Below are 24,892 nucleotides of genomic sequence, written 5' to 3' on the forward strand. Positions count from 1 at the left end.
ACGCCTCCTTCCATGTTGAGACTAAGCTGCTGAAGACGTATGGACTGACCTCAGTTGCTATGGCACCTGCCACTTCAGTTAGCCAAATGTTACCTGAACTCAAGTTTATTTGATGATAAATGTATTCCGTATGATGTATCCGTTTACCTGCCTCTGTCTTGTACTAAGTTAGTTCAAATCCACTATTCGAAAAGAAAAGTGACTGTTTTATAAAAAAAATGCACCACAGTGGTGATCATACAAAAATAGAAATATAGTTCAAGGAATGCCTGGGCATATAAACTCTCATTAGTGTACCATTATCCCGTTGACTCAATCTTGTAAACCATGCAAACATTTCACAATATATCATGAATTCTTCCTGATCTGTTAACTATATATAAATCATGCTTATTTCCTCCTAATCACTTGTAGGATGTTTCCTTCATGTTTCTTTTTATTTGGTGACCTCAGAGCTAATTCTCTATAGCGTTCCTTTTTATATTTTTAATAAAGACCTAAATGTTCCCTCCCTCTATTTCTTTGAATTAGTTCTAATTGAGCCTTTACTTATTATGCATGACTCTGTGATAACAGCTTGTAAGTCATCCTTACTATTGCATATATTCCTATAGTCTATATCGCTATCTTGCGATAACTGGGCTAGCGACACATATGCAGGATTATGCCCATTTCATGATAAAAATTCAAACCAACTTTTGTGGCCCTAAAATGACAGATGAGTTTCGCTTCCATCTGTCTCATAGCTTTCCATATTACCCCCTCTGACGTTCCTCTGAATCTTTTTCAGTCAAATAAATCTTAGATGGTCTTTGTTATTTTTTTTTTTGATGATATAGTTAATTTGTAAACTTTCATCATTTCCCAGATTTCGTTCGTATGTAAGCTTAGTGCTTTAAAATGCAATTATTGTTGTTTGTTTTTATTTTTTTTGTTTAGTTCGAGTATAGAGCTTAAAAAAAGAGCAATTGTGCAGGTGTATTTGTTATTATTGCCGCTAAGGAGTGTGTCCCACCTTTCTTGGGTGGTCATTTGTTTAGCTGACAGTTGAAAGAACGTTCCAAATTGTTTACGTTGAGGGGAGAGTTCTTTGCATTCCATGACCAAGTGGAAAATAGTTTCAGCTATTTCTTTGTCTTTGCAGAACCGGCAGTAGTTGTTTACAGCATCAATCTGTCTTGTTGTAGATAAGTATGAATTTGTGGGAAGAATGTTCAGACGTACTTTTAGAAACATTGTACGAATGGTTTGGTCTGGGAAGATTTGCAAGTAGGCTGGTGGTTCATGAATTTTTCTATTGTCTGTTGTGCATTGAAGATTCTGTTTGTAGGTATTCTTTGGTCTTTATCCAGTCGTTATGCAAGAGTTTCATTTTTGCATGTTGTGGGTGAAGCGTGAGGAGTTCTTCTGATATATCTTCGTTTTCCATTTCAATTCTCATTGAGGAATGGTCTTTGTTATGTAGTTGATGTTCTTTATGCCAATGTGTGGCGAGAGGTAATCTTTGATCTTGGCTACCAATGGTGGAGAGATGTTCCCATATCCTTGTTTTTAAATTCCCGATCGTGCTGCCAATATAAATCCTCTTGCATGCACAAATTAGTGCATACACCACATACTGAGTCTTAAAATTGATCATCTCTTTAATTTCCCATTCAGTGCATTGTTGGTCTGCAAATTCTGGATTGTCTTTATATGCGTACCAACACATTGTACAGGTGCCACATTTGTGGAAACGATTGGTCCTTAGGTTGAGCCAGCTCAGGTTACTTCTCGTTACCAGGCTTCTTAGAAGGGATGGACTGAGCATGTTCTTGAGTGTCTGTGCTCTTTTAACAATGATTTTGGGTTGAGCATCCAAATGTTTGATTAGGTCTTTATCCAACAGCAAAATATGCCAATGTTTTTTCAGTATCTTTCTAATTCTGTTATGGTTGTTACAATACTTTGTTATAAATTGTACTGGTGTGTGTTTTGAGTCTCTTATCCTCGCAGTACGTGACGTCAAAGTTTAATTTCTGTCAACGTTTTTTGCTTTACTTAATCCTTTGCGTACATCTTCTTTATGGTAACCTCTTTGATGAAATCTTAATCAAGAAGTCTGCACTCGGATTGAACACAGTCATTTATACAACAATTTCTTTTGGCACAAATAAATTCTCCAGCCGGAATGTTCCGTATGACCTGCTTATGGTGACCGCGGGTAGCGTGGAGTGTGCAGTTAACTTACATTGGTTTCCTATAAGTTTGTGTAAGAAGATGTTGGTCTACGCAAGTCTAAGAAGCTATTTTTGTCTGTATCACATGCACAGGTAAAGGTTATTCCCAAATTCTAGGTCAAGACCGGAGGCAAGCATTATGCTTTAACTTTCTTTATTGCTGCCACATCAGCACTTTAAAACATTCAACGTTTAAACTGGGCATTTTGTTTTTTGTTCCAGCACTCCGAGGAAAAAAATGAAATGAAAAGTTTAAAGTTCAAGAAATCTTCCCATAGTCGCTACGAGCCCCATGATGCGCTGGGCTCTGATAGTACTGGGCTCCTCCTTTCCACCTATCAGGAGCCTGTGTGAGGTACAAGAGCCTTTAGCCCCAGGTCCCTTCCTCCTTTTTGCTGCCTCAGATAAGTGACTTATGATTTACTTGACGTGATATACCACAGAGATGTTTTCATGATTGAGTACTAGTTTAGTTTATTTGTATGGCGCTCCACGCCCGTAGGCATCTGCCACGATATATGTACTTAAATAATGTAAGAGCGGCATACCGCTAACATGTGTTTCCTAAATGATGAGTTTCTAGAATTTGAATTTTGCGAGTTATGTGCACATCCAACTACAGGATAATTTCTCACACCTATTAATGTTTCTAGAATTAAGTTTACTATATTGCAGTAGCTTGCGTCACGGTAATACGCATGCGTTTTTAGTAGTTCGGCTCCACCTGAGAATCTGGGTGCGCGCGTGCTGGTGAATTCACTATAGTGATAGGTGTTTGAAAGGAGTCGGTCCGGAGCCACGAGCGAACGCGCTCGTTCTAGGCACCTGGCCCCACTCCTCAAGTTCACTCGTATAACGTGCCGCCGATGAAATTGGTGAGCTCACGGAAACCGGGGGATCGAGAGGCTTCTAAGCTTCCCAGCATTCCCCAGGCTTCTCCTAACGCTTGCACAGTGCGTACTTACAGCGGATTTGCACGCAGCTTGCAAATAGAGATCCCATCAGTGTTCTGAAGAAGAAGAAAAACATAATAATAAAGACACGCTCATTTTACGATAGAGCAGCACGGAGTGTTACCAGACAGCATTTACTCTGTGGAAGAGCCAGACATTTCAGCTGACAGTCCAGAAGTTGGCCTTGCCAACACAAGGAGTAAATGGTTCGCTATGAATCCCCCAGAGGGTCCCAGTCGACCACCCAAGAATGGAGTTGGGAGGAATGGGAAGAAGAGCCCATGCAGCAAGAGACTGAGTCGTCCCTCAGTTTTAAAAAAAGATGCTGGGACACTCCCTTTCACAAGCAGTCTCACAGGGGGTACAACCCATACCCCAGAGGCTAGATATGCTTGAGGCATTAATGTCAAAGCAGCTAGCAGCCAAGAAAAGAGGGGCAGACAGCCCTGGAGGAGGGACGTCAGCTAGACACCCCCAAGGAGGTGTTGAAAAGAAGGGGTGTAAAGAAGCTTGGCAGAGCAAAGACTCTTTGACCTCCCCCGAGCACAGTGGAAAGGGTAAACACTGTTCCCCAAGGAGGAGATGACCCTGTCGCCAGAGTGAAAAAATCCTTCCTTGCAAAAATAGCAGAACGCCATGACAGCCCCCCTGCCCAAGGGGTGAATAATTCAGGGGACTATGATGAGAGCCATTTGCCCGATGATGGAGGCGAGGAAGAGGACGCCCACAAAGAGCCCATCGAAGAGAGCGACGTACCTGAGGAAGAGGACAACACAGGGGACATGTTTGATCCTGAAGCCATTAGGCACCCCAAGTCACCCAAATGGGTGCAGTCGCCTAGAGTGGTGCTGTATATGGCGCAGCACATCAGGAAGCCCCTGGACAGGGAGGTGCCCGCAGCCTGAGCTACCAGGCAAGTTGGCAGAGACCCCGGACCTCGACCCGAAAATGGTCACCTTCATAACCAAAGTGACCTAGGCAGCCCGTTGGCAAAAATAATGGATCTGGCAGAGAAGGCCAAGGACACGGGAACACCATTAGATGCCCAAGCAATGGGTAATTGGGCACAACGTGCAGTATGCCTCCTACGCAATGCCAACTGCGCCCTCTCCTCAGAGAGGAGGAGAGGTGTGTTACTGAAAATAGACAGGGAGCTCAGCGACCTGGTCTCCTACGAAGCGGGAGAAGGCGCTAAATGGCTTCTATTTGGAGAAGCATTTGCAAAAGAAATGTTGCCGTTTGTCGGGACTTACTCAGCATTGGAAAAGGCACAGAGCTCCATTAGAAACATATTTCCAGGGCAAGTTTTTGCCGGGACCGGACGCCACCGGCGTCGATCGTCTGGTTGCTACAACTACAACTTCCAACGCAGACCCCAAGGACTGGAAGCCCAATATTGGGAGGGAAGACAGCAGGACACCTTCTTCCCGGCCAGAGCAAGATTCTCAAAAGATCGGAGAGGAAGAGGTTCCTAATGGCAACCCAGTGCCACTGGCGGTGAATACAGCATGCAAACAAGTAGGCGGGAGAACCCTCCGCTTCTTGAGTGAATGGTGAGCTTTATCGAGCGATGCATGGGTGCTCCAAGCAGTAGCAGGCTTCCAGCTAGAGTTTGTAGGCAGCCCCATACAGAGGATAGAATCTCACGCAATACACATGCCGCAAGAAGAATCAGCGCTATTACAGAGCGAACTGTGGCAGCTTGTAGACAAGAATGTGATCGAGCGCGATACACAAGGGGGAGTGGGATTCCTCAGCAACATGTTCCTGGTACACAGATGGGGGAAACAATTAAGACCCGTCATACATTTATATAGTTTAAACGAATGGCTTGCATACAACCTTTTCAAGATGGAGGGCATTCCCCTGCTCCAAGACCTCCTACGTACAGGAGATTGACTAGCACGGCTGGATCTCAATGACGCGTACCTCACAATACCAATAGTGACAGCGTTTCAGAGATATCTTCGCCTCCAGTGGAACGGAGAGATATGGCGCTTCACAATTCACCCATTCGGCCTAGCATCCACATCTTGGGCATTTACCAAGCTGATGAGACCTGTGGCCGCAGCCATAAGAGAGAGAGAGGACTAGGAATTATCATTTATTTAGACGACTTTCTCGTGCTCTGTCCAGACAAAATGACGCTCAGCAAGAATGTACGTTTGGTCTTCAACCTATTATCCTCGCTGGGCTTCTTAGTCAACCTAGACAAGTATCAGCTTCTACCAGTTCAGAAGATAGAGTTCTTGGGATTCACGATGGATACTACAAAAGCGACTCAACTCCCGGGACACAAGGTGAGAGCGATCAAGAAAGAACTCGGAGCAGTCAGAGCGAAGATTATTTTGCTTCGGAGTCTCGCCAGGATAGTGGGACTGCTTGCAGTCTCGATTCAGGCGATATTCCCCGGACCACTTCATTATCGAGCACTCCAGAGGCTCAAGGTCAGACACCTGCAAGGGGGTGTAGGTTACCATCAACTAGTAACCCTGGACCACTAAGCACTCACAGAACTGCATTGGTGGCTGCACAATATGGAGGCCTGGAACGGCCGAGCGATGTTCAGCGACGTTCTAGACTAAGTGATAGATTCAGACGCAAGCAATTCAGACTGGGGAGCCAGGTGCGACCAAGCAGAGACCAGGGGAAATGGTCAGAAGAAGAATTAAAATTAAACATAAACTAGCAGGTTCTTTCGCAGTGCACGCTTTCACCGAAGACAGTCAGATGTGTCTTGCTCAAAATGGACAACATCTCAGCCGTACGCTACATAAACAAGCTAGAAGGGACCAAATCCAGGATGCTAGCAGAGCTAGGGAAAGATTTATGGCACTATTGTCTCCAACACCAGATTGCAGTAGCAGCAGAGTACCTACCAGGGACACAGAACAGAGTAGCAGACTTGAATTCACGGTATCTTATAGACTCCAGTGATTGGCAGCTACATACGCAGATATTCTGGCAGTTATAGGAAATATGGGGTCCCCTAGACACCGATCTGTTTGCATCCAGACTGAATGCGCCGACGCAGAAGTACTTCAGTTGGAGGATAGACCCAGGAGCAGCGGGTACAGATGCCTTTCTACACCTGTGTAACGGGGCAGTGCATTATGTCTTCCCGCCATTCATCATGCTCACGAGAGCCCTGGCGAAAGCCTGCAGAGAGGAAGCAGAGCTCGTGATAATGCTACAATTCTGGGAGTCCCAGGTCTGGTTTCCAGTAGCGATGGAACTTTCTTTGGATTTTTCCGAGGATAGTTCTGCATCGGCTGGACGACCTTCTCGGACCAACTGGCCAGCCTCACCCGTTGATAGAAGCGGGCACCCTACACTTGATCACCTTGCAGGGTTTCAGGAAGAGATGGGAATTGCCAGGCATTTCGCACCTCGCTGCAGACTGTATGAGACTCCTGGGCGCCTTCCACCATTAGGAGCTATGGCGCTGCATGGGACCGTTGGACCCAATGGTGCACAGAACATGGTTTGGATCCCGTTTCAGCCCCTGTAGTTCATGTTCGCACCTTTCCAGCAATTAGGTTTCAAGATGGGTGCGCCTACAGAATGCTAGGAGTCTACAGATCACCAGTGTCAGCAGGGCACGACAAGGTAGAAGGGGATTCAGTAGGGGAACACCCAGCTGTATACAACTTCTCAGAGGAATGAAGTTGAAGAAAACGCCAGAACCCAAATACGCAGTGTTATAGGACGTAGAGGACCTGAGAATGATAGTCTTTCTCGCTCACAGCTTTCAGGGAAGCTAGAGATGTTGGCCCTCATTACGACCCTGGCGGAAAGTGACTGACCGGACCGCCACAGCGTAAATAGCGTTTCCGCCATTGCACGAAGGAGCAAAGTGCGGCCCATTCCGACCCATCGGGCACGAGCACCACGGCATGGCGGAAGTGCAAAGTCCGCGATGGCGGAAATGACCCCAAAACGGCCCACACCGCCGCCGTACGGCGCCCTAGGTGCAATACCGCCACCCATCACAGCGGACACCGCAGTGTGCGCCTACCGGAAAGTACGGTGACCGTAAATATACGGAAACGGAAGTTAAAACATGGGCCCGGAACGGGAAACATCCCGCCGTACACCTATAAAACCACAAAAACCACACAACCACTAAAAACACTACCCTGAGACACACCCCAACCCGTCATCCACCCTAGCGAAACCAAGAAAAATGGGAAAAGTAGCGAAGAAAGCGTGCGACCGCAAGCGGCAGGTCCACTTCTCCCGTGAGGAACTCACCGTGCTAACAGAGACCCTCCAGGAGAATGCTGCCGTCGTCTTCTCCACGCAAATGACCAGGACGGCACTTGCGAACAAGAAGGCCATATGGGCTCTGGTGGCACAGCGGGTAAGTGCGGTGGGGACCGCACCCCGCAACCCACAGCAATGCAGAAAGCGATGGGACGACCTGCGGATACGCGTCCGCAGCATACTCTCTGCCAACCGCAACATTGCCACAGCCACCGGGGGAGGTCCTGAATCACCCATCAAGTTGACCCCCTGGGAAGAAATCTGTGCCTCCACCATCGGAATGGAGAGCATAGAGGGAGTCGGAGGGATGGAGAAAGGAGTGCAGACATCCGAAGATTCAGGTAGGTGGGCCAGATAAAACAATGCTAAATCCACAATGTCCAATCATGTGAAGTACCATGTGTCCACATAGTGCAACAGAAACACATGTCCAGGAGAACGTCCACACACATCGGCCTGATAGCGCACTTTAAAACTCACAATAAATACATAAATAATTAAAAACCCCTAAAACACGCACTACACGTGCAGCAGGCACACCCTAACTGCAGGCTGCCAAACAACTGCACCCTCACTCCACACACAAATGAAAGCACCTCCAAGGCCCCGACCCAAATCACCCTCAGGTACCACCCCAATGCATGTGATACAATGCCATTCCAATTCCCACAGACCCATTAATAACCCTCGCCCTCCTTTACTCCACCACAGGGTCCGATCCAAACGACGAGCATCAGGACACCCCTACCAGCACACCTGCAAAGAGGGCCAAGACCAACGGCCAAAGACCCTCCACCTCAGCTGCACGCATCAAGACACGGCAGCAGCACAAATCAGGTGGCAGCACAGAGGAGGGAACATCAACAGGCACCCCAGCAGCCAGCATGCCCACAACACCACCACCACAGGTCCCCCCAACAGATGCCACAGAAGGCACTGCCTCTGGTGGCAGCAGCACCATAGGTGACACCCCATTGATGGCAGCATGCTCCGACACAGAAGACGGGGATGTCGAAGTCAGATCCATCCATGACCTGTCCCAATCCCCCTGTCTGTCCCATCCCGTACAACATGAGGATACCACGCAGGGGCACCCACAAGACGACGACTGGCCATCCCCCACAAGCCCTGTGGCAAGGCAACATGAGGTCAACAGCCCCTCTGTGACACCCCCGCAAATGGCCATGGCCCAGCAGAGGCAACAGTCCCTCGACCAGTTAATCGTGCAACAGCAGCAACTGGCCACGCTCCTCAAGGACCATGCCGATGAATGTGGGGGCACTAAGGCAGACATAGAAACATCAACTGAGACACTTAGGGCAGAAATGGAGAGAAGTACAGAGACACTAAGGGCACAAATGGAGAGTAGCACCGAGAGCCTGAGAGTCCAAATGGAGAGTAGCACCGAGAGCCTGAGAGTCCAAATGGAGAGTAGCACCGAGAGCCTGAGAGTCCAAATGGAGAGAAGCACCGAGAGCCTGAGGGGGGAACTGCATGCGACGTCCAAAGACGTATGTGCCGAACTTGCCGCAGTGCGCCGTGTGCTCACTGAGCTCTCGCAAACCCTTAGGGACATGCATGGACGTGAGCAGGCAGAGACATCATCCGTTGCAAGTTCCGTCCAGGGCAGCCCCCAACGTAGATCCGGGAGGAACCTGCGCTCCACAGGCAGGGGTGCCCCTGATACCCGCAGAGGGGGCTTGCAATAGCGACAGCCCACTGACAATGAGCATCTTTGGACACTGGTGTTCGGGGGGGAGGTAGGAGGGTGGAGGGGGTGTGTTGGGCTCACTTGGGTGGCGGGTCGATAGGGTGTTCAACATGATATCACATATGCCATAAACAGTGCACGATCAACCAATGAGATGTGTGGACAATGATCTTTGTGTACTAGGCCATCATAGGCGTACAGTCCATATTGTGCATGTACCAGACACACACAGTGCCACGAGTCCCGTGTCCATGTATCAGCCACCAGGCGTGAGTGCTAGAAGCATGCATCAATGAGATGCTGACGAATGTCACGGCCCTCCGGTGCCTCGCAGACTCCTTGAGGTGCTGCCACATCCCCACCCTCATCATGACCATCATCAGGTGCTTGCAGTTCTGCGTCAGGGGGCATGGGCACATTTCTACGTACGCAAATGTTGTGGAGCATGACATATGCCATGACCATCTTTGCAACCTTCTCATGGCGGTACAGGAGTGCCCCGCCAGACCTGCTGAGGCAGCAGAAACGAGTCTTCAGTAGGCCGAATGCCTGTTCAATGACTACACGGGTACGTGAGTGGGCATGGTTGTAGTCCTCCTCATGCTGGTCCCGTGGGTTCCGGACTGGTGTGAGGAGCCATCTCTTCAGTGGATACCCAGCATCACCTGTATGTGGACGATAAACGTATGATGTGGAATGCCATTGCTACGTACGCACCCCCCCCCCTTCCTGCCGGGTCATTGCCGCATCACATACCCCACATCATCATGCATGAAATGAGACTCACCGAGTAGCCAGGATCTGTTCCCTGCGTGTCGCTCCATGTAGCGTGGAATAGTAGAGTTCCTCAAGACCATAGAATCATGGGTTGATCCAGGGAATCTGGCACAACAATGTGTAATGATCCTGTTGGAGTCACACACCATTTGTACATTCAGGGAATGAAATTGTTTTCGGTTGCGGTACTGGGCCTCCATGGCATGTGGGACGACCAATTCCACATGGGTGCAGTCGATGGCACCAATGCAACCCGGTATGCCGGCAAGTGCATGGAATCCCACTTTTGTGTTGGTAATTTCCTGCTCCGAGCGTGGTAGAGAGATGTAGTCGTCTGCGTGCTGCAGGAGGGCATCGAGCACTTGCAATAGTGTCCGTGAGAACAGTGGCTGAGAAATGCCATGCAACTGTCCGACTGTGTGCTGGTAGGTGCCTGTGGCCAGGAAGTGGAGTACAGACACCACCTTCAGTAGGGGTGGGATGGCGGTTGGGCTATCTATCATGCTGACAAGGTCAGCCTGTGTCATGTCCACAATGGCGGCTATGGTGTCCCGGTCCAAACGGTAGAGGGTGTGGATCTGCTCATCAGTGAGGTTGAACGGATGTGCTCGGAGGCGTGGGATTGCGGGCTGCCTGCGTGGTGGTAGTGGCTGTGCTGGCGGCCCTTGCTGGCCCTGCCTTGCCCTCCTCCTCCTCCTGCGTCTCCTCCGTGCGGCCGGTTGTAGTTGGTGTTCGTCTTCTTCTTGGAGTTGGAGTACTTGCAGTGCTATCAGGTCCCCCAGGGCCAACATCGCGAGTCCTGCCGGTAGCATTTCGGAGTGGGTGTGGTTGTGGGAGGAGACTGGGCGTGCAATTTATGTGTTTTCAGGCTGTATGGCCTCCACCTGTGGTGATTCATTCCACCTGTGCAAACTGCTCTCCCCTTTGGCCGAGCACGTCCCGCACACAACGCTGCAATTCGAGGAATGGCATCTTGCTATTGCAATCATGTATTTGTACCCGATGGCCGTGTAACATTGGTTGATATGTACATTCGGCTATGGTCCCATTCTTTCACATACTATCTGTGCAGTCGCGAACAGACTTGTGAAGGGTCAGTGGAACGTAGTACTCGAGTAACGGTGGGCCCTCATGCATCACTGTACCGAGTTGCAACGACGGGCGGGGCGTCCCATTTGTGGGTGAAGGCAGTTGCCATTTCCACATACAGCCGCACTTGATGGATTAATTAGTGATTTCAAACGGCCACAGATGCCTTTTCGACGTGATGTTGCAAATGAGGAATTCGAAGGGCGGCGCTTTCGGTTTTCAGCTAGCGGCGAGGAGATGCCCACAGGTCTGACTGCAAATATAACGTTCTATTGTTCAATGTCCTTGAGACAGGGGCCATGGCGAGGATGCAATGATTGATATGAATAGTTTGGGATGCGCAATAGCGACGTGGGCGATGAGGCCGGACGTTCCCAAATACATGTTACTTCACAACACTGGAATTACGGGCTGGGGCACTGTGGATTTTGCAGGCTGCATAACGCACAGACTCAATGGATATTTCTAATGTTATGTGAGTAAATATTCAGGCGTTTTTATACCGGGATGAGGGAATGATGAATGGATGCATGGGCAGATGATTTGATACAGAGTTTGCCATGTACAGGGCTTCTTGGAATCTATCCGCCTCCCCTGCGCTATGTGATGCAGGGCTGCCATAGTGGGACCATCGTCTATCTGGCCTTGTTGAGCCCTCCCTGTCTCGACGCGCCCTCAGACACTTGTGTCCATGCACGTTACCAATCCCATCTGATGGATTCTGTTTTGACAGACGCATGCACAGGTACACTCGTTTGTGATGGTGTTTACACCTCGATATAGATGGTTATGAGTCGCAAGTGGTTTTGGGGTGGTGATGATCCTTTGGAGTGGGCTAGCATGCATATGGCTGTGGATTTAGTGTGATCATTGATGTGAGTTGTTCGAATGTAGTTCTGATGGCCATTCTGTTCTTTTTCTTTTCTTTTGGTTGACAGGTATCTCCTCCCCTTTTGCCACTGCCATCTGTATGCCACTCCTGCAGATGGCTTTTACTCCCGACACCTGCTGCTTCGTGTTAATCAGTGGAGCAGCATTACGATCTTATGGGACGATCGCCAATGGGCCACATGCCCTTACGGAGTACTAGTGGCTCGGAGCAACATTTCGGCCTTTCAGCTGGACTAGTGCCTCCCCATTGGGACGGCCCTGCGGTTCTGTGCGCTTCCATGTTGCCTTTTCGTACGTGAATGTGGCTCTGTGTACCATGATGGAACAGGGCGTCACACAAGTAGTGGCTGGTCATTTCTTGCGGATGCAGCCCACAATGGTGAAATGTGTTTTGGAGTTCATGGCCTAATGGCTGTATGGGCTTGGTGATTTTGTTGTGCATTAAATTTCTATTCTGATTTGGCCCGTGTAGCGTTCTTCTTTGCAAGTGATGTGGCATATTCCTATTTGGGGAGCGATGTATTGGGAGGAGATCTGCATTGGGTTCCAGCTTCGGAGTTTAGTTGCGTGGTACTGTACTGGGCGCGTTTGCCTACGAAGCCCAGTGAGGTCAGGGATGGGGGCTGCCAATATGACTGTTTGAGTGTTGTCATGCTCAGGGGCGGGGGATTGGGTTTTGTGTAACAGGTGCCGGTCAGCCAGGTGGACTGGTGGAATGATGTGATTTTCGGAATATTGCTGGTCACAGGTGCCTGTGTTTGCGTGCGTTTCGGGGGGGGGGGACTGTGGTCATGTCCATTGGAATGGCTTCTGTATTCGTGCCATCTGTGCCCTGCAGCTCCCATTGGCCCCTCTTGTGATTCTTTTGTTCGTTGGCATGCATGGGTGACTTGTACATTTCACTGGTTGCATTGTGACTTCATTGCACCTACGGGGAGTTGTACTTTGTGGGCAGGGAGCGGTGTACAGGCACTCAGTGGGGCCGTTTACGGTTGATTCGCGATGCCGTACTTCTCACCATGGCGGAATGGTACATTCCGCCATGCTTGATGGCGTTAGGTACATGTCCGCTAGGGTCGGAATTCGCGGACCCTTGCGCCATGGTGGTATTTACGGTTTGGCATGGCGCGCGCGCGCGTACTTGGTGCAGTTAGCGTTGGCGTTCACTACGGTGTCGCTAATGGCTTCGTACTTTGCGGTGACGGGTCATAGTCGCACCGAGCGCTATTCGATGGCGGTATTGCATTTCCGCCATCGTTTTCCGATTTCCGCCAGGGTCGTAATGAGGCCCGTTAGGTTTAGCATCTTGCCAGAGGGTGTCTGACGTCAAGGCCCTAGAGATTGATAGGAAGATATTCTATCCGGAAGGCTTAACTGTTGGCATAGCGAAGAGGACAAAGAGTGATTACAGAATAATTTCCTTCCCTTACTTCACAGAGAATAAGAAAATATGCGTGGTGCAATGCATTAAATATTATGAGGAGCAGACAGCCCTTCTTAGACTGCAAGGTGCAACGCAACTGCTTATAGCAAGTAGGAAGCCCCATCATGCCGTAGCCACAGCGACAATGAGCTTTCGCTGCAGGTGTCTCATTACAAGACAAAACTAAATCAGCAGATTGGTCTTCTGTGTCCACTTTTAAGACATTTTATTTCAAACCTGTATCAGATGTAACTAATAGGTTGGTAGCAAGCTTTGAACAAACATAATTCTCGCCTTCTGTCTTGACATAGAGTAAAGATTGCCCAGTCATACAGCGCAGGGTAGTCTTGATTCTATTAAAGATACGGAGGCGAGCATTATATCCCACCCAGAATGGGAAAAGCCTTGACATAAATGTAAAAGTATGCTGTTTAAGAGCTTTAGCGCATTCCCGCCCTCATGATTTCTTCTCCATGCCTCGCAGGAGACGACCAGAAGACAGCTTGAAAGAGCTTGAAGGACCAAGAAATTGAAACATGTAGTTGCACGTTGTCCCGTTGGACCAAAGAGACCTTTGCATCAAGGCAACAGTTGAGAGTTCCGATCGTTGAATGTTTCGCTTAAAGAGCAAAGTTGGACGTTCAGATTGAAAGTACATTAAATAGCAAAGAAAGAGGACGGGACCTTGGGCTAAGGGCTCTTATACCTCACACAGGCTCCTGATAAGTGTAAAGGAGGAGCCCAGAGGATCATGGGGCTCGTAGTGCCAATGGGGAGATTACTTGAGATTTCTTGAACTTTAAACTTTCGTTTAATTTTTTGCCGCAGAGTGCTGGAACAAAAACCAAAATGCCCAGTTTAAATGTTCAATGTTTTAAAGTGCTGATGTGGCAGCAATAAAGAAAGTTAAAGCATAATGCTTGACTCTGTGTCAAGACTACCCTGCGCTGTAAATCTGGGCAATCTTTATTGTTCAGATTAATTTCTGGAATTAATTCCTCTAATTCCTCTAATTCTGCTACAGTTCCATTCCATATGGTAAACACATCATCTATATATCGAGTCCAAAGGGACACTTTGTTATTGAATTTGGGGTTGGTGTATATGATTTCATCTTCGAACATACCCATAAAAAGATTTGCCAGAGCATTTTTTAGAATGAAACATGTTGGGTTTGGTTACCAATTTGTATGAATTGAGGGATGACCGGAATTTACATATGTCTATCTTTACTTAAAAGGCAGTTGGGTACATCGCTATTGAGGTTTGCTGCGTAGGCAAAGAGTGGAGGTGTTTACAAAGTTAGCGAATGGGATTGAGTGAAATGTATGTAGGTATTGATGTAAAAAGTATGCTTGATAGTGGAAAATAATAGTACTGGATAATTAATTGATATGAAAAATGGTCACACTAGTACTTTGACAGAAATTGTCGTCACATTGTGATCATTTTCCAAACTTGGATTGATTTGGTGAAAAAATTCAATAAAATCAAAAATATTTTTTGTAAAGCACAAACCAGGTTGAAGTGTTAATGGATGGGTCGTGTAGGCAGTGCTCCAGATAATATTTTGAAGTGGGAGTATTTTACTGCCTATTTTTTAAAGTTGTGTGTAAAATGATTTTTTAGAGAGTAAAAATGTAAGTTGAATTACCAATGGCAGTATTTTATAAGTGAGTCATAATGTTTTAACTGGAAAACAGAAATGTTTTTGCAATAATTATTCCTTTGCGCCTAGTTATTGATACACATTCAAATATACTTGTTTACTTTTTCTGATCAGGCACTAATAATAGTTTCTTCATTTGGTACAACGTGCACTACTGGTCCAAACATATGCATTGAGCTCTGTGGGTGAAAGCAGGGGCACAACGCCCTACATGTCAATTTCCTACTTTATGTTGGCAGTATTTTTACCCCCTATTTATATTTTTTGGCAGTATTTGCCTATTTTAGGGAGTGAAAGTGGCCGATACACACCTTATGTGTAGGGCTGCTTGTAGGTTCATATATTAAATTTACTGTATACATGAAATGTAGTGATCACCAAAATATTTAACATAAGCAAATGGGGGTACAGGGAAAATGGGACACCTCATTTTTATTTAGGGTTGCATATGGTCATGGCTACTACCTGCATGTGAGTTTCTGTAAGGCTGCAGCTGTCAAAAACCAGTATGACCTTGTGAAATCTTTTAGGTAACAAGATGTTACCACAGGGCATCTTTACATTGATATACAAATGATGATACAGGGTGAAAATTAATTCTGAACTATTAGGTTGGTGGCCAATAGATCACTGGTTGAGATCTAACCCGGGATACAGGCTGGTAGTAGAGAAACTCCCAGAACACCCCTTGTTTTTGCATATTAAGTAGCTTTGGGTTTTCACCCTAAATTATGAGGGTAATCCTGACGTGGAACCCTTGCTCACTGTTCTTAGAGAGGCACAGCTCCACCTCACTGACGAGGCCCAACCAGGCCGAAACACATGTCTGGGGTTGCGGTTGGTACTCTTGTTCAGAAGAGAATTGCTAGGCATTTCGGTGCTGGACTGTCCTTGGGCAGGACAAAGACTGATATGTAGTGGAAATTTCTCTTTTGTGAAAGGATGCTGAGCTAAAGACTCTGGTTGAAACTCTAACCCGGGATATAGGCCGGTAGTTGAGAAACTCCCAGATCTCCCCCCCCCCCTGTTTTTGCAATAGATCACAATGCCATATAGATATGATGAAACTAAAGTTTATTCAAGCCTGCCGCTATGTTTCCGGAATTTCATAACACCAATATCAAATAAATACTATTACAACCGGCTTATTTCCTTATTGTATCATTTACTCATTAGGAAAATGAACAAAGTCCATATCCACAAAAGGAAATGTAAAATATTGGTTGTAGTATCATTCTTCACTTCTAATGTAGCAGTTAAATGTTATATTAGACAAACTCAATAAGACTAAAATATCATTTGAAGAGTAAAGAAATTAATAAAGAAGTCAATACTTTTGCTAGCAAAAGGCTAATTGTTTAAGTACCATAACCATTTTAGGACTTGATAACTAGTTTGTGTGGCACAGGTGGGGATATCTTTCTTCCTCCATGGAACACTAGATGCTTAACTTTCCGGAGAGCTGGGGGCTTGTTGAATCGTCTACTCGTCCTTTTCCAGGCAATCTAACTGTGGTTCCTCTCCGGGCTGCAGTACAGTTACCCAGAAATACCAGAGCCGGCTCAGAAGATACCCCTTTGTAATAGCATGGCAGGCTGAAAAACAATGGTCTGTAGGATTGCCCAGAGCAATTGCCAAAGGTTAAGATGAATTCTTAATTTAATTTTCCAGCTCTCAACATTCAGGTTTGCATATGTCACCCTCTGATGAGAGGTTATCTAGCAGAGGAGCAGAGCATAGCTGTTTATGCCAGGCTCCTTATCCAAGATAATCCTGGGTTCACCAACCGATATTGTGAATGGTGTTTGGATTGAAGCCTGACCCCACACTTAACATGTTAGACCCCAGTGATTGGTTGGCCACCAAAACTTTCAATGTATGAAACACTGACATTGGTGCCCATGCCCTATTTTCATAATACCTCTGCACAGATGTTCCTTTTTTTAAGTAATGTGTTATCCTTTATTCCTATATACCCCTCCTACTGCTCTCCTGAGAGTTGACTGTGACTACTTTGCCACAACTACCACTAGATGGTAGTTGTGTAGCCTGGGGCTGACACCGGTTTTAGGGCTGAGGGTTCTTTGCTGCCTAATACCAGATTAAGTGTTGAGGGTGTAGGTGTTACCAGTGATGTCATCGCTGAGGTCACTTTGGTACCTCGAGGGCCTGCACTCAAGACTAATGCCATACCTGCTACCAGTATCCATCGAGGGTCTCTTGAGACTTAACTCATGTGGCTCCATGTTGGTAGCTGAAAGCACTTGTGTCCCCCGCTCTTCAGGCCATAGTGTTCACAAATTGGCCAACCAAAAGAAGGTGGCACTGAAGGAGCGCCCCAGTAAGTCAAGGAAGCGTACACTCACATTTCCCAAGGTGACTCCTGCCAATGGTATGGACCCCCATGTCATTGACCTGGGATCATCAGCCAGTTCTTTGCCCGGGGAGCTGGCTATGAGGTCTACGCCCAGAGACCGTGAATCGCTGGTGCTTCTCCAACCACAGAGTCACAAGTGTCATTCGTGCCTCATTCAGGCTGGCAGTGCAACAATTGGTGCACTTCTTATCTGACTATTTTTAGCCAACTCCATGCAAAAGCATGAGACTCCTAAAGGCATGCATGATCATGCTATCACCGCCATCATGGCCAAAGCACGGTCATGGCTTTTCAGCTCAGTGAACCTCAGGATGTTATTAGCAGGGCACGCATTCTTCCCCTTCTGCCTTCTGCAAGCATCATTATCTGGACACAAGTGCCAAGGCTTACGCCAGTTTTGGACAGACTGTCCTGCAGAACTTGTTTGTTTGCTAGCCAAGAGAGTTTGCCCTCTTCCCAGAGTTGCTTTTTGTTGTAAAATCTCCCATCAGTACGTAGGAAAGAGGGTGGGACGTAAAAGTAAGAAATAGTTACTCACTGTAGTGACTACTGTACTACTCCTAGTACAAAGTGCCCTTTCCTTCATACGACCCACCCTACATCCCCTGTACTCGGTTAGGTAATAGTAGCCGGCAAGCACTCACAGACTTGCAGGTTAGACCGTTGGGAGGAGGCTGCTTGGGCAGGCACGGTAATGCAAGCCTGTGCATGTAACACATTTAAATTAGAAGTACTTTTTTGCGGGTCAAAAGGCTCCAGTCCCATCCCTGTCGGATGGACTCCTATCAGTATTGGGGAAAGGGACCTATGGTCTAGGGGTACACTATTGTAGCTAGTAACTGTTTCTTTGCCTTTTATGGTTTTTTAAAAAACATTTTCTTTACACATTTCTATTTCTCATTACTATCCACTGGCCTCCAAGAACATATTTTTTCAATCTTTTTTGTTCTTTGATGTATGTTGCAACTTGGTTTCTCTCAACTTAATACAGTAATTGAGCCAAACATAAACCTAACGCATTATTTTTCATCTTCATCCTAGCAACACAACCTTTTTCTCTTTGAGTTTCCGGTCACAACAAGTCTACTTTTTGTGGCACCTTTTTAAATTCTAGGAAGCCATTTGTATATTTCTTTGCGTATAGCATTTTACTGCATTCCTGGGCTTCTAGTCTTGAGTCCAATCAACTGAAGTTGGTTGAATATTAAGCAATTTGATGAATCCAATGGTAATCTCCTCTCATGTGGGCAGCGGTCGGCAGCTGCTGCCTAATCCTTACCCTGGGGGCGGCAATATGAGGCAGGATCACATGGGAGGAGAAGGCCTCCATGGAGATAATAGGACTCCATCTGGATAGACATGGTATTCCCCATCTTTCCTTTAGAAGAACCTCCCCATATCTGAAACTCTCATGGCTTATTGCCATGTTTCCACCCCCTTTCCCATGAAGAGCAGGGAACCCCCCTTTGATTAGACCTGTGGAACAACCGTGGAATAACCTTTTTCAATTCCACTCATCGACCCATCAAAAAGGACTTGCCTTCAAAGCCTTTTTTTGCTGATCCAAAATCCCTAAGTAATCATTGGACTTCTATTCCCAGTTGTTCAAGCACTGAAAAGATGTAGAAGAGAGATCAAGCAATGTGGTATAGAAAAAACTCTGGACCTAATGAGCGTTCTAGTGTTCCCGGGGACACACCTGTGTCCGGGAAACTTAAGCAGCCAGAACTGAGAACGAGGGAGTGCTGCTGTGGCGACTGATGAGGGAACTTTGGTGCTGCTGTGGTGACTGGTGAGGGAATGTTGCATCTTCCTGTACAGAGCATAGAGACACAAAGCCAGAAACTTTAAGGTGGAGCGAGGAGTTGCGCCACCAGAGGAAGAAGAAAGTGCTATGCTGTGGTAAGCCGCGACAACGTCAGGAGCCGGTAGACATTCTCAGAAGGTGAAGAGCAATCTTCCGCTCACCAGAGCCGAGAGAATAACAGGCAAACTGGTGGGAAAACAGCAGAGATCTGCCAGGCGAAGAAAAGCAGATTGCGAGAGATAAGGGGAAGAGATCCCTTTACTGGCCGACAGCAGGAGAGAAACCAACGCCTTCAGGGACTGGTGAATCCTCCTGAGACCAACGGGGACACCGGAGTGTACCGGCGTACTTGCTGAATAAAACCAATTGAATGTTACTTACATAAGGAAAAGCAGGATTGTGTACATATTGAGAAAAGGATATTTGAATTTGAAATAAACCCTTTTCTAATATGTAAATGTTCGCAGTGCCGATACGAAGCAAGAAGAACTAGGAAGATATAAAGAAGAACTAGGAAGATATATCGGAAGAATACATTATCAAATCTCCTATATAAAGAACTTTTGAAACAGGTGAGAGACCCGAACAAGTGGAAGTCCTAGCAGGGGCGTATACCAGGCATTGACATGTGTGTGGATATTTGAAATCCTGGCTAAACAATACACCTGGCACTCTCAATTGTGGAAAGCAGAAGCCCTGGCAGGAGAGTACACCAGGCAATCTCAAGTGTGGAACGCAGAAGTCTTGGCAGGGGAGTAAACCAGGCAACTCAAGATAATTGTAATAAAACAAAAGGGAAGACAAACAGTTGTTGTGCAAATGTTGTGCTTAGCCAAGAGAGGCCCAAAGAACTGTTTTTGAAAGAAACAAAAATTGTGAAACCAGAGAGGTTTTGTGCAAGTATTATACTTGGCCAGGAGATGCCCAAAAGACAGTTTTATGTGAAAACCTTTCAAGGAGTAAAAGAAGAATCCAGGGGACGCGAACTACCCTCTGAGTTAAGAACTTCAGCCATGAAGAGACATTTGTTTGAGTTATTTTTCGTTTATGATCACTTTTTCAAACCACCGAAGGTTGAAGACATTTCCCATTTTCCACCTTAGTGTTTAGTTTTAGTGTGAGTGTCAGAATAGAAGTTTGGACACTGGACTGATTTTGTTTTGACACCCTGATACAGACAGCTCATCAGGTTCGGTTTTAGGTAGGGAAAATCCTTAGTGCAGGGACAGAGAGGCCTTTTCCCAACCCCACTTATTTTAATAAGTCTTTAACCCAAACTATGACTGTTTTGTGCCCGACTCTCATTTCTGACTTATCACATCAATCATGGTCTTTTAAACGCCTGATGTGGAATTAATGTACTTTGATGTCTTGAATCAAGCAGGTTTCCTGTTTTAAATTTTTTATTTATTTAATAGTTCATTTGATACCACATGTAGGGCCTCATTACAGCTTTAGAGGTATTCCGTACAGAAAATCAGCCAGAGGAAAATAGCACTACAGCCAGTGTTGATTTGAATTTCTAAACCCACGTGCAGCGTTACCACTGATACAGTTAAAATGGTAGCGGTTTTCTTGGAATACCACCAGTTGTTTCCAGAAAATCCACTTGATATTTTGTTATCTTTTTCCATCCTGAAATAGGAGTAATTGATTGTGCTCAGCAGTGCATCATGCAACTGCTATATATTTTGAATGCACAAAAGTGTCAATTCTGACCCTTTTATGCATTGAATGTTGAAGGTGGTGAGATGCTGGGGGATCAGAGATGCTCCATTATATTTTTTCCAATGTCCCCACTCAGAACTTTGTTTCTTTGGATTCATGGGAAAAAATAGGCAGATTTCCAAGGTTAAATACCACCTTGTAATACAGTTTTATTGAACTCTGGTGTTGTTCCTAATACCGCTGGATGTATTCTTTTGGAATACCACTGGATGTAAATACCTTCTGGCCTGTAATGAGCTGGTACTAAAAAAAAAAATACTTTACAAATGCCACCTGTTTTATCATCACCTCCAAGACTATCATGAGGCCTTTAAAATGATTATACAGTGAAAGAAGGATGTGGCATGATTGTATACGTTAGAAGCCTGTTTCTTGTTGTATTAGTCAAACGTATACAATTGTTTTTTACATGGTGCCAAGACCCACTTTGAACAATCCATGTGATTAACTTCCATACTCCCTTTTCTTTTAGTTTTGGATAAAAGACGGCAGTCACCTTTGTGCCAAAAATAAAGCTGTAGTGTGATGTTTCCGAATTTGTATGATAATGCACCGATTTGGCTTGCTGTTTCCCTCTTGTTGAGCTTTCACTTAGTCTGTTATTGCCTAATCCAGACATGCAAGCATCAAGCACACTTTGATTAGATGAATACTCCCTCTCAACCCACACCTACCAGGACCTCTGGTTTCTACTCCCTTCTCCCAACGCTTATGCCTGATAGTGAAATTTCATACAATGTAAATGCATTGTCAATCTGATTTTAAACACACATAAACAGGCTGAGAGGTTTGGTGTCACCCGAATTTGAAATGGAAATTGTTTCACAAAAGTCTGATAATTCTGTTCTAACTGTAATCTTGATAGACCTCAGAAGGCTTTGTGATCATCTTGTACAAGGTTCCAATAAATCATTTCAGGGGAAAGGAAAACCTACACTGGCACAGAACTCCAGATAAACACTACTTAATCACTGCCGTGGGTACTTGTATGCATAAATATTCCACACTTCTCCCCTCGACTGCACACACTGTCTGCAGCAACACATACCTCACCCTACCATAAATAAATTCAGCCCCCTTGGCCTTGTTGTACTAACTGAGCATGCTAGATTCTTGGTTTGCTTTGCATGCCTGTGTCTGTATCTGGCCTTTCTGTGTTAGGAATAATGGAATGTGGCCTTATGAGGATAGCTAGGCTTAATGGAATCTGGCACTGCTGTACTAACTGGGCATGGTGGAACCTGACATTGATATGCAATCTAGCATATCCTTGACTATAGTGCTAGTACCAGTGCAGTGGATGGTAACAGTACTAGTACTTGGGGTTTTGATTGCAACATTTGACTAAGGAGTGGGTACCTGAGATTATAATAACCAATCCTTGAAATGTTGTTGAGTACTTGTGCTTTTGATGGCAATACGGGCATATGAATAGCAAAAGGTGGTAATAGCTGGCGAATGATGGGTGTTTGATGCCAATGCTTATTCATCAGCTAAAACTATTGACTTATCAATGCATGTTATATAATTGTATGACCCATCAATGTTTTACATTGTTTGCTTTCATTTTTTTAGAATGCTGGCAGTGGAAGTGGAGTGGATCTCTCAGTATTAAATGATGCTCGTAACATGGTGTCTGACCTCCTGGTTGATCATTCTCTTCCTGCACAAGTAGTTTCTTCTCTCCGAAGCATTAGCAGCTTGATGGGTACTTTCTCAGGATCATGCAGACCAAAAGTGAACCCCTTCACTCCATTTCCAGGCTTTTACCCCTGCACAGAAATGGAGGACCCAATAGAAAAAGGAGAGAGAAAAGTACACAAGGTTTGCTATCATACTTCTATTTCTTAACCTTGATCATTGTAAATCTGAATTATTGCATTGTGCTCTTCCTTTGTGACTTTGTTTGTTCTTTTTTTGTTTATCTGGGATACAATCGTTTGAATACATGTGGGCCTTCCGAGAAAGGATTGTCCCGTGTGCATTATGTGGAAAATTGGTAGGCAAGTCTTGTCCCTCAATCAAGAACTGCGACCGAAACTAGTCATGCCTGACCTTCAAGGAAGCAGCATAAGGTCCGAAGAGATTATAGGAATAACCTATTTTGAAGCTTTGTTGTTGACTATAAACAGACTATGCATCTGTGTTCTCATTGCCTGAAGCTGCTTCTATTTTTGGTCGTCAATTATCTCAGTTTATTTGCTCTCTGTTTGTTGTACACTTTTTGATTTTTACATTACATAGGAGTAGCCTCATATAATGTGAGCTATAGAGCTTTTTAAGCAGAAAGCACTTTAACATTATTCTTGTTTACACAGCACCCGAATACCTTTCCTGCATACTTATTAGTGTCTGTCCCATTGGGAGGAGACGGTATATCTACACAGCAAAAAATGTCCTCCAAACTTGAATTTGTGGGCATGCCGAATCTGCACACAAGGTATGCCCGCCAGTCCTTTTTTCTGCGTGGACAGAGCTGGTCACAAGGCGATGCTCCTTAGCACTTATTTTTCCTCCCATTTCTTTTTTCTTTTATCCAAGCAGCAGCCTTTCCTCCCTCCATTTAATGTTCGGGGATACAAACAGGTTTTCCTGTTTGCAAGTTGTATTCATGCCATTGATTGTCACGAGGCCTGCACTCCCTCTGTTCTGAAAGTGTAGATTTTGACCAAAGATGGGATGAATGCTGGTCTGCAACGCACTGTCAAGCAAGGAGGAATAGGCTGGAATTCTGTGAAAAGATCTTACAAGCAATGCCTGCAGTCAACCTCCAACACATTGTGTCAAGGCTCCTACCTGTGCTTACCCGGGGAAGAGCGTCAAGGCTCCAACCTGTGCTTACCTGCTGCGCAGCTGAGGGCTCTTTGGAGTCTTTACCAGAAGATTCTTATCAGGGTTTCCTGCCCAAGTGGTCCTATGTCTTCCATCAGGGCATGCTCCATGGTCTCAACCTCCTCCTCTAGGCCCACGAGCCTGGCTAAGCCTAAGTTGATAGGAATAACCTATTTTGAAGCTTTGTTGTTGACTATAAACTGACTATTCATCTGTGTTCTCATTGCATGAAGCTGCTTCTATTTTTGGTCATCAATTATCTCAGTTTATTTGCTCTGTTTGTTGTACACTTTTTGATTTTTACATTACATAGGAGTAGCGTCTCATATGATGTGAGCTATAGAGCTTTTTAAGCAGAAACCACTTTAACATTATTCTTGTTTACACAGCATCCGAATCCCTTTCCTGCATACTTATTAGTGTCTGTCCCATTGAGAGGAGACGGTATATCTACACAGCAAAAAATGTCCTGCAAACTTGAATTTGTGGGCATGCCGAATCTGCACACAAGGTATGCCCGCCAGGTATACCGGGAAGACCAAGCAGGCCCTGAAGTGCATCACAGAGCATGCCGGACAAAATGGTGGTGCTCCATGAGGCTACGCAAAGTGGCATCTTAACTATGGCAGATTCTGCCTCAACGGTGTTAGCTGCTGGATATTAATGAGATTCACTGCAGGAGTCTGTTCATGAGCCCGATACTCGTATGGCAACTTTAGGACCAGTTAGATTTCTCTTTTGGTGGCCAGGAATTTTTTTATGTTCCCCAACAACTTGGTTGACCAACCCGTGACTAGTTCACCTTAGGGAGCCTTATTGGCATCCATTCCAGGCATCCTGCTGAACTCTGGCCTCATCACCATCCTGGACCGCAGCCTCAGTAATTACTTTACCAATCCCAAAAGTTAATGAATTCATCAGACGTGATTTTTTACTTTAAGGGGCTAATTAAAATAATTAAAGAGTTGCTGTCTCAGACATAACCAGCTGCTCTGTCACCTTCTCCACCACCTTCTCCAGCTTCTCTGCCTTTGCATCCTGGCTGCCAATTGAAGGGAAGATTCCAGGGCCAGGACCTCTGGTTTCTTTATAGGCTTTTTAGAGAGGAGACAAAGGCAGCCAAACCTTACTCCTAGCATGGCCTGAAAGG

General features: G+C 45.9%; 1 protein-coding gene across 1 annotated transcript in view; it reads left to right on the forward strand.

Moving 5' to 3' along the window:
* The window catches only part of PDE3B (phosphodiesterase 3B), a 2,257,139-nt gene that overhangs the window by 699,914 nt on the left and 1,532,333 nt on the right, over window positions 1–24,892 (forward strand). The window contains exon 3 of the mRNA XM_069623736.1: window positions 22,486–22,734. Within this exon, the coding sequence (XP_069479837.1) occupies window positions 22,486–22,734 (249 nt within the window). The remainder of the gene's footprint in view (window positions 1–22,485; window positions 22,735–24,892) is intronic.

The sequence above is a fragment of the Ambystoma mexicanum genome, chromosome 11 (assembly GCF_040938575.1).
Source record: "Ambystoma mexicanum isolate Mex_15411 chromosome 11, UKY_AmexF1_1, whole genome shotgun sequence".
In the NCBI taxonomy this organism is placed as follows: Eukaryota; Metazoa; Chordata; class Amphibia; order Caudata; family Ambystomatidae; genus Ambystoma; species Ambystoma mexicanum.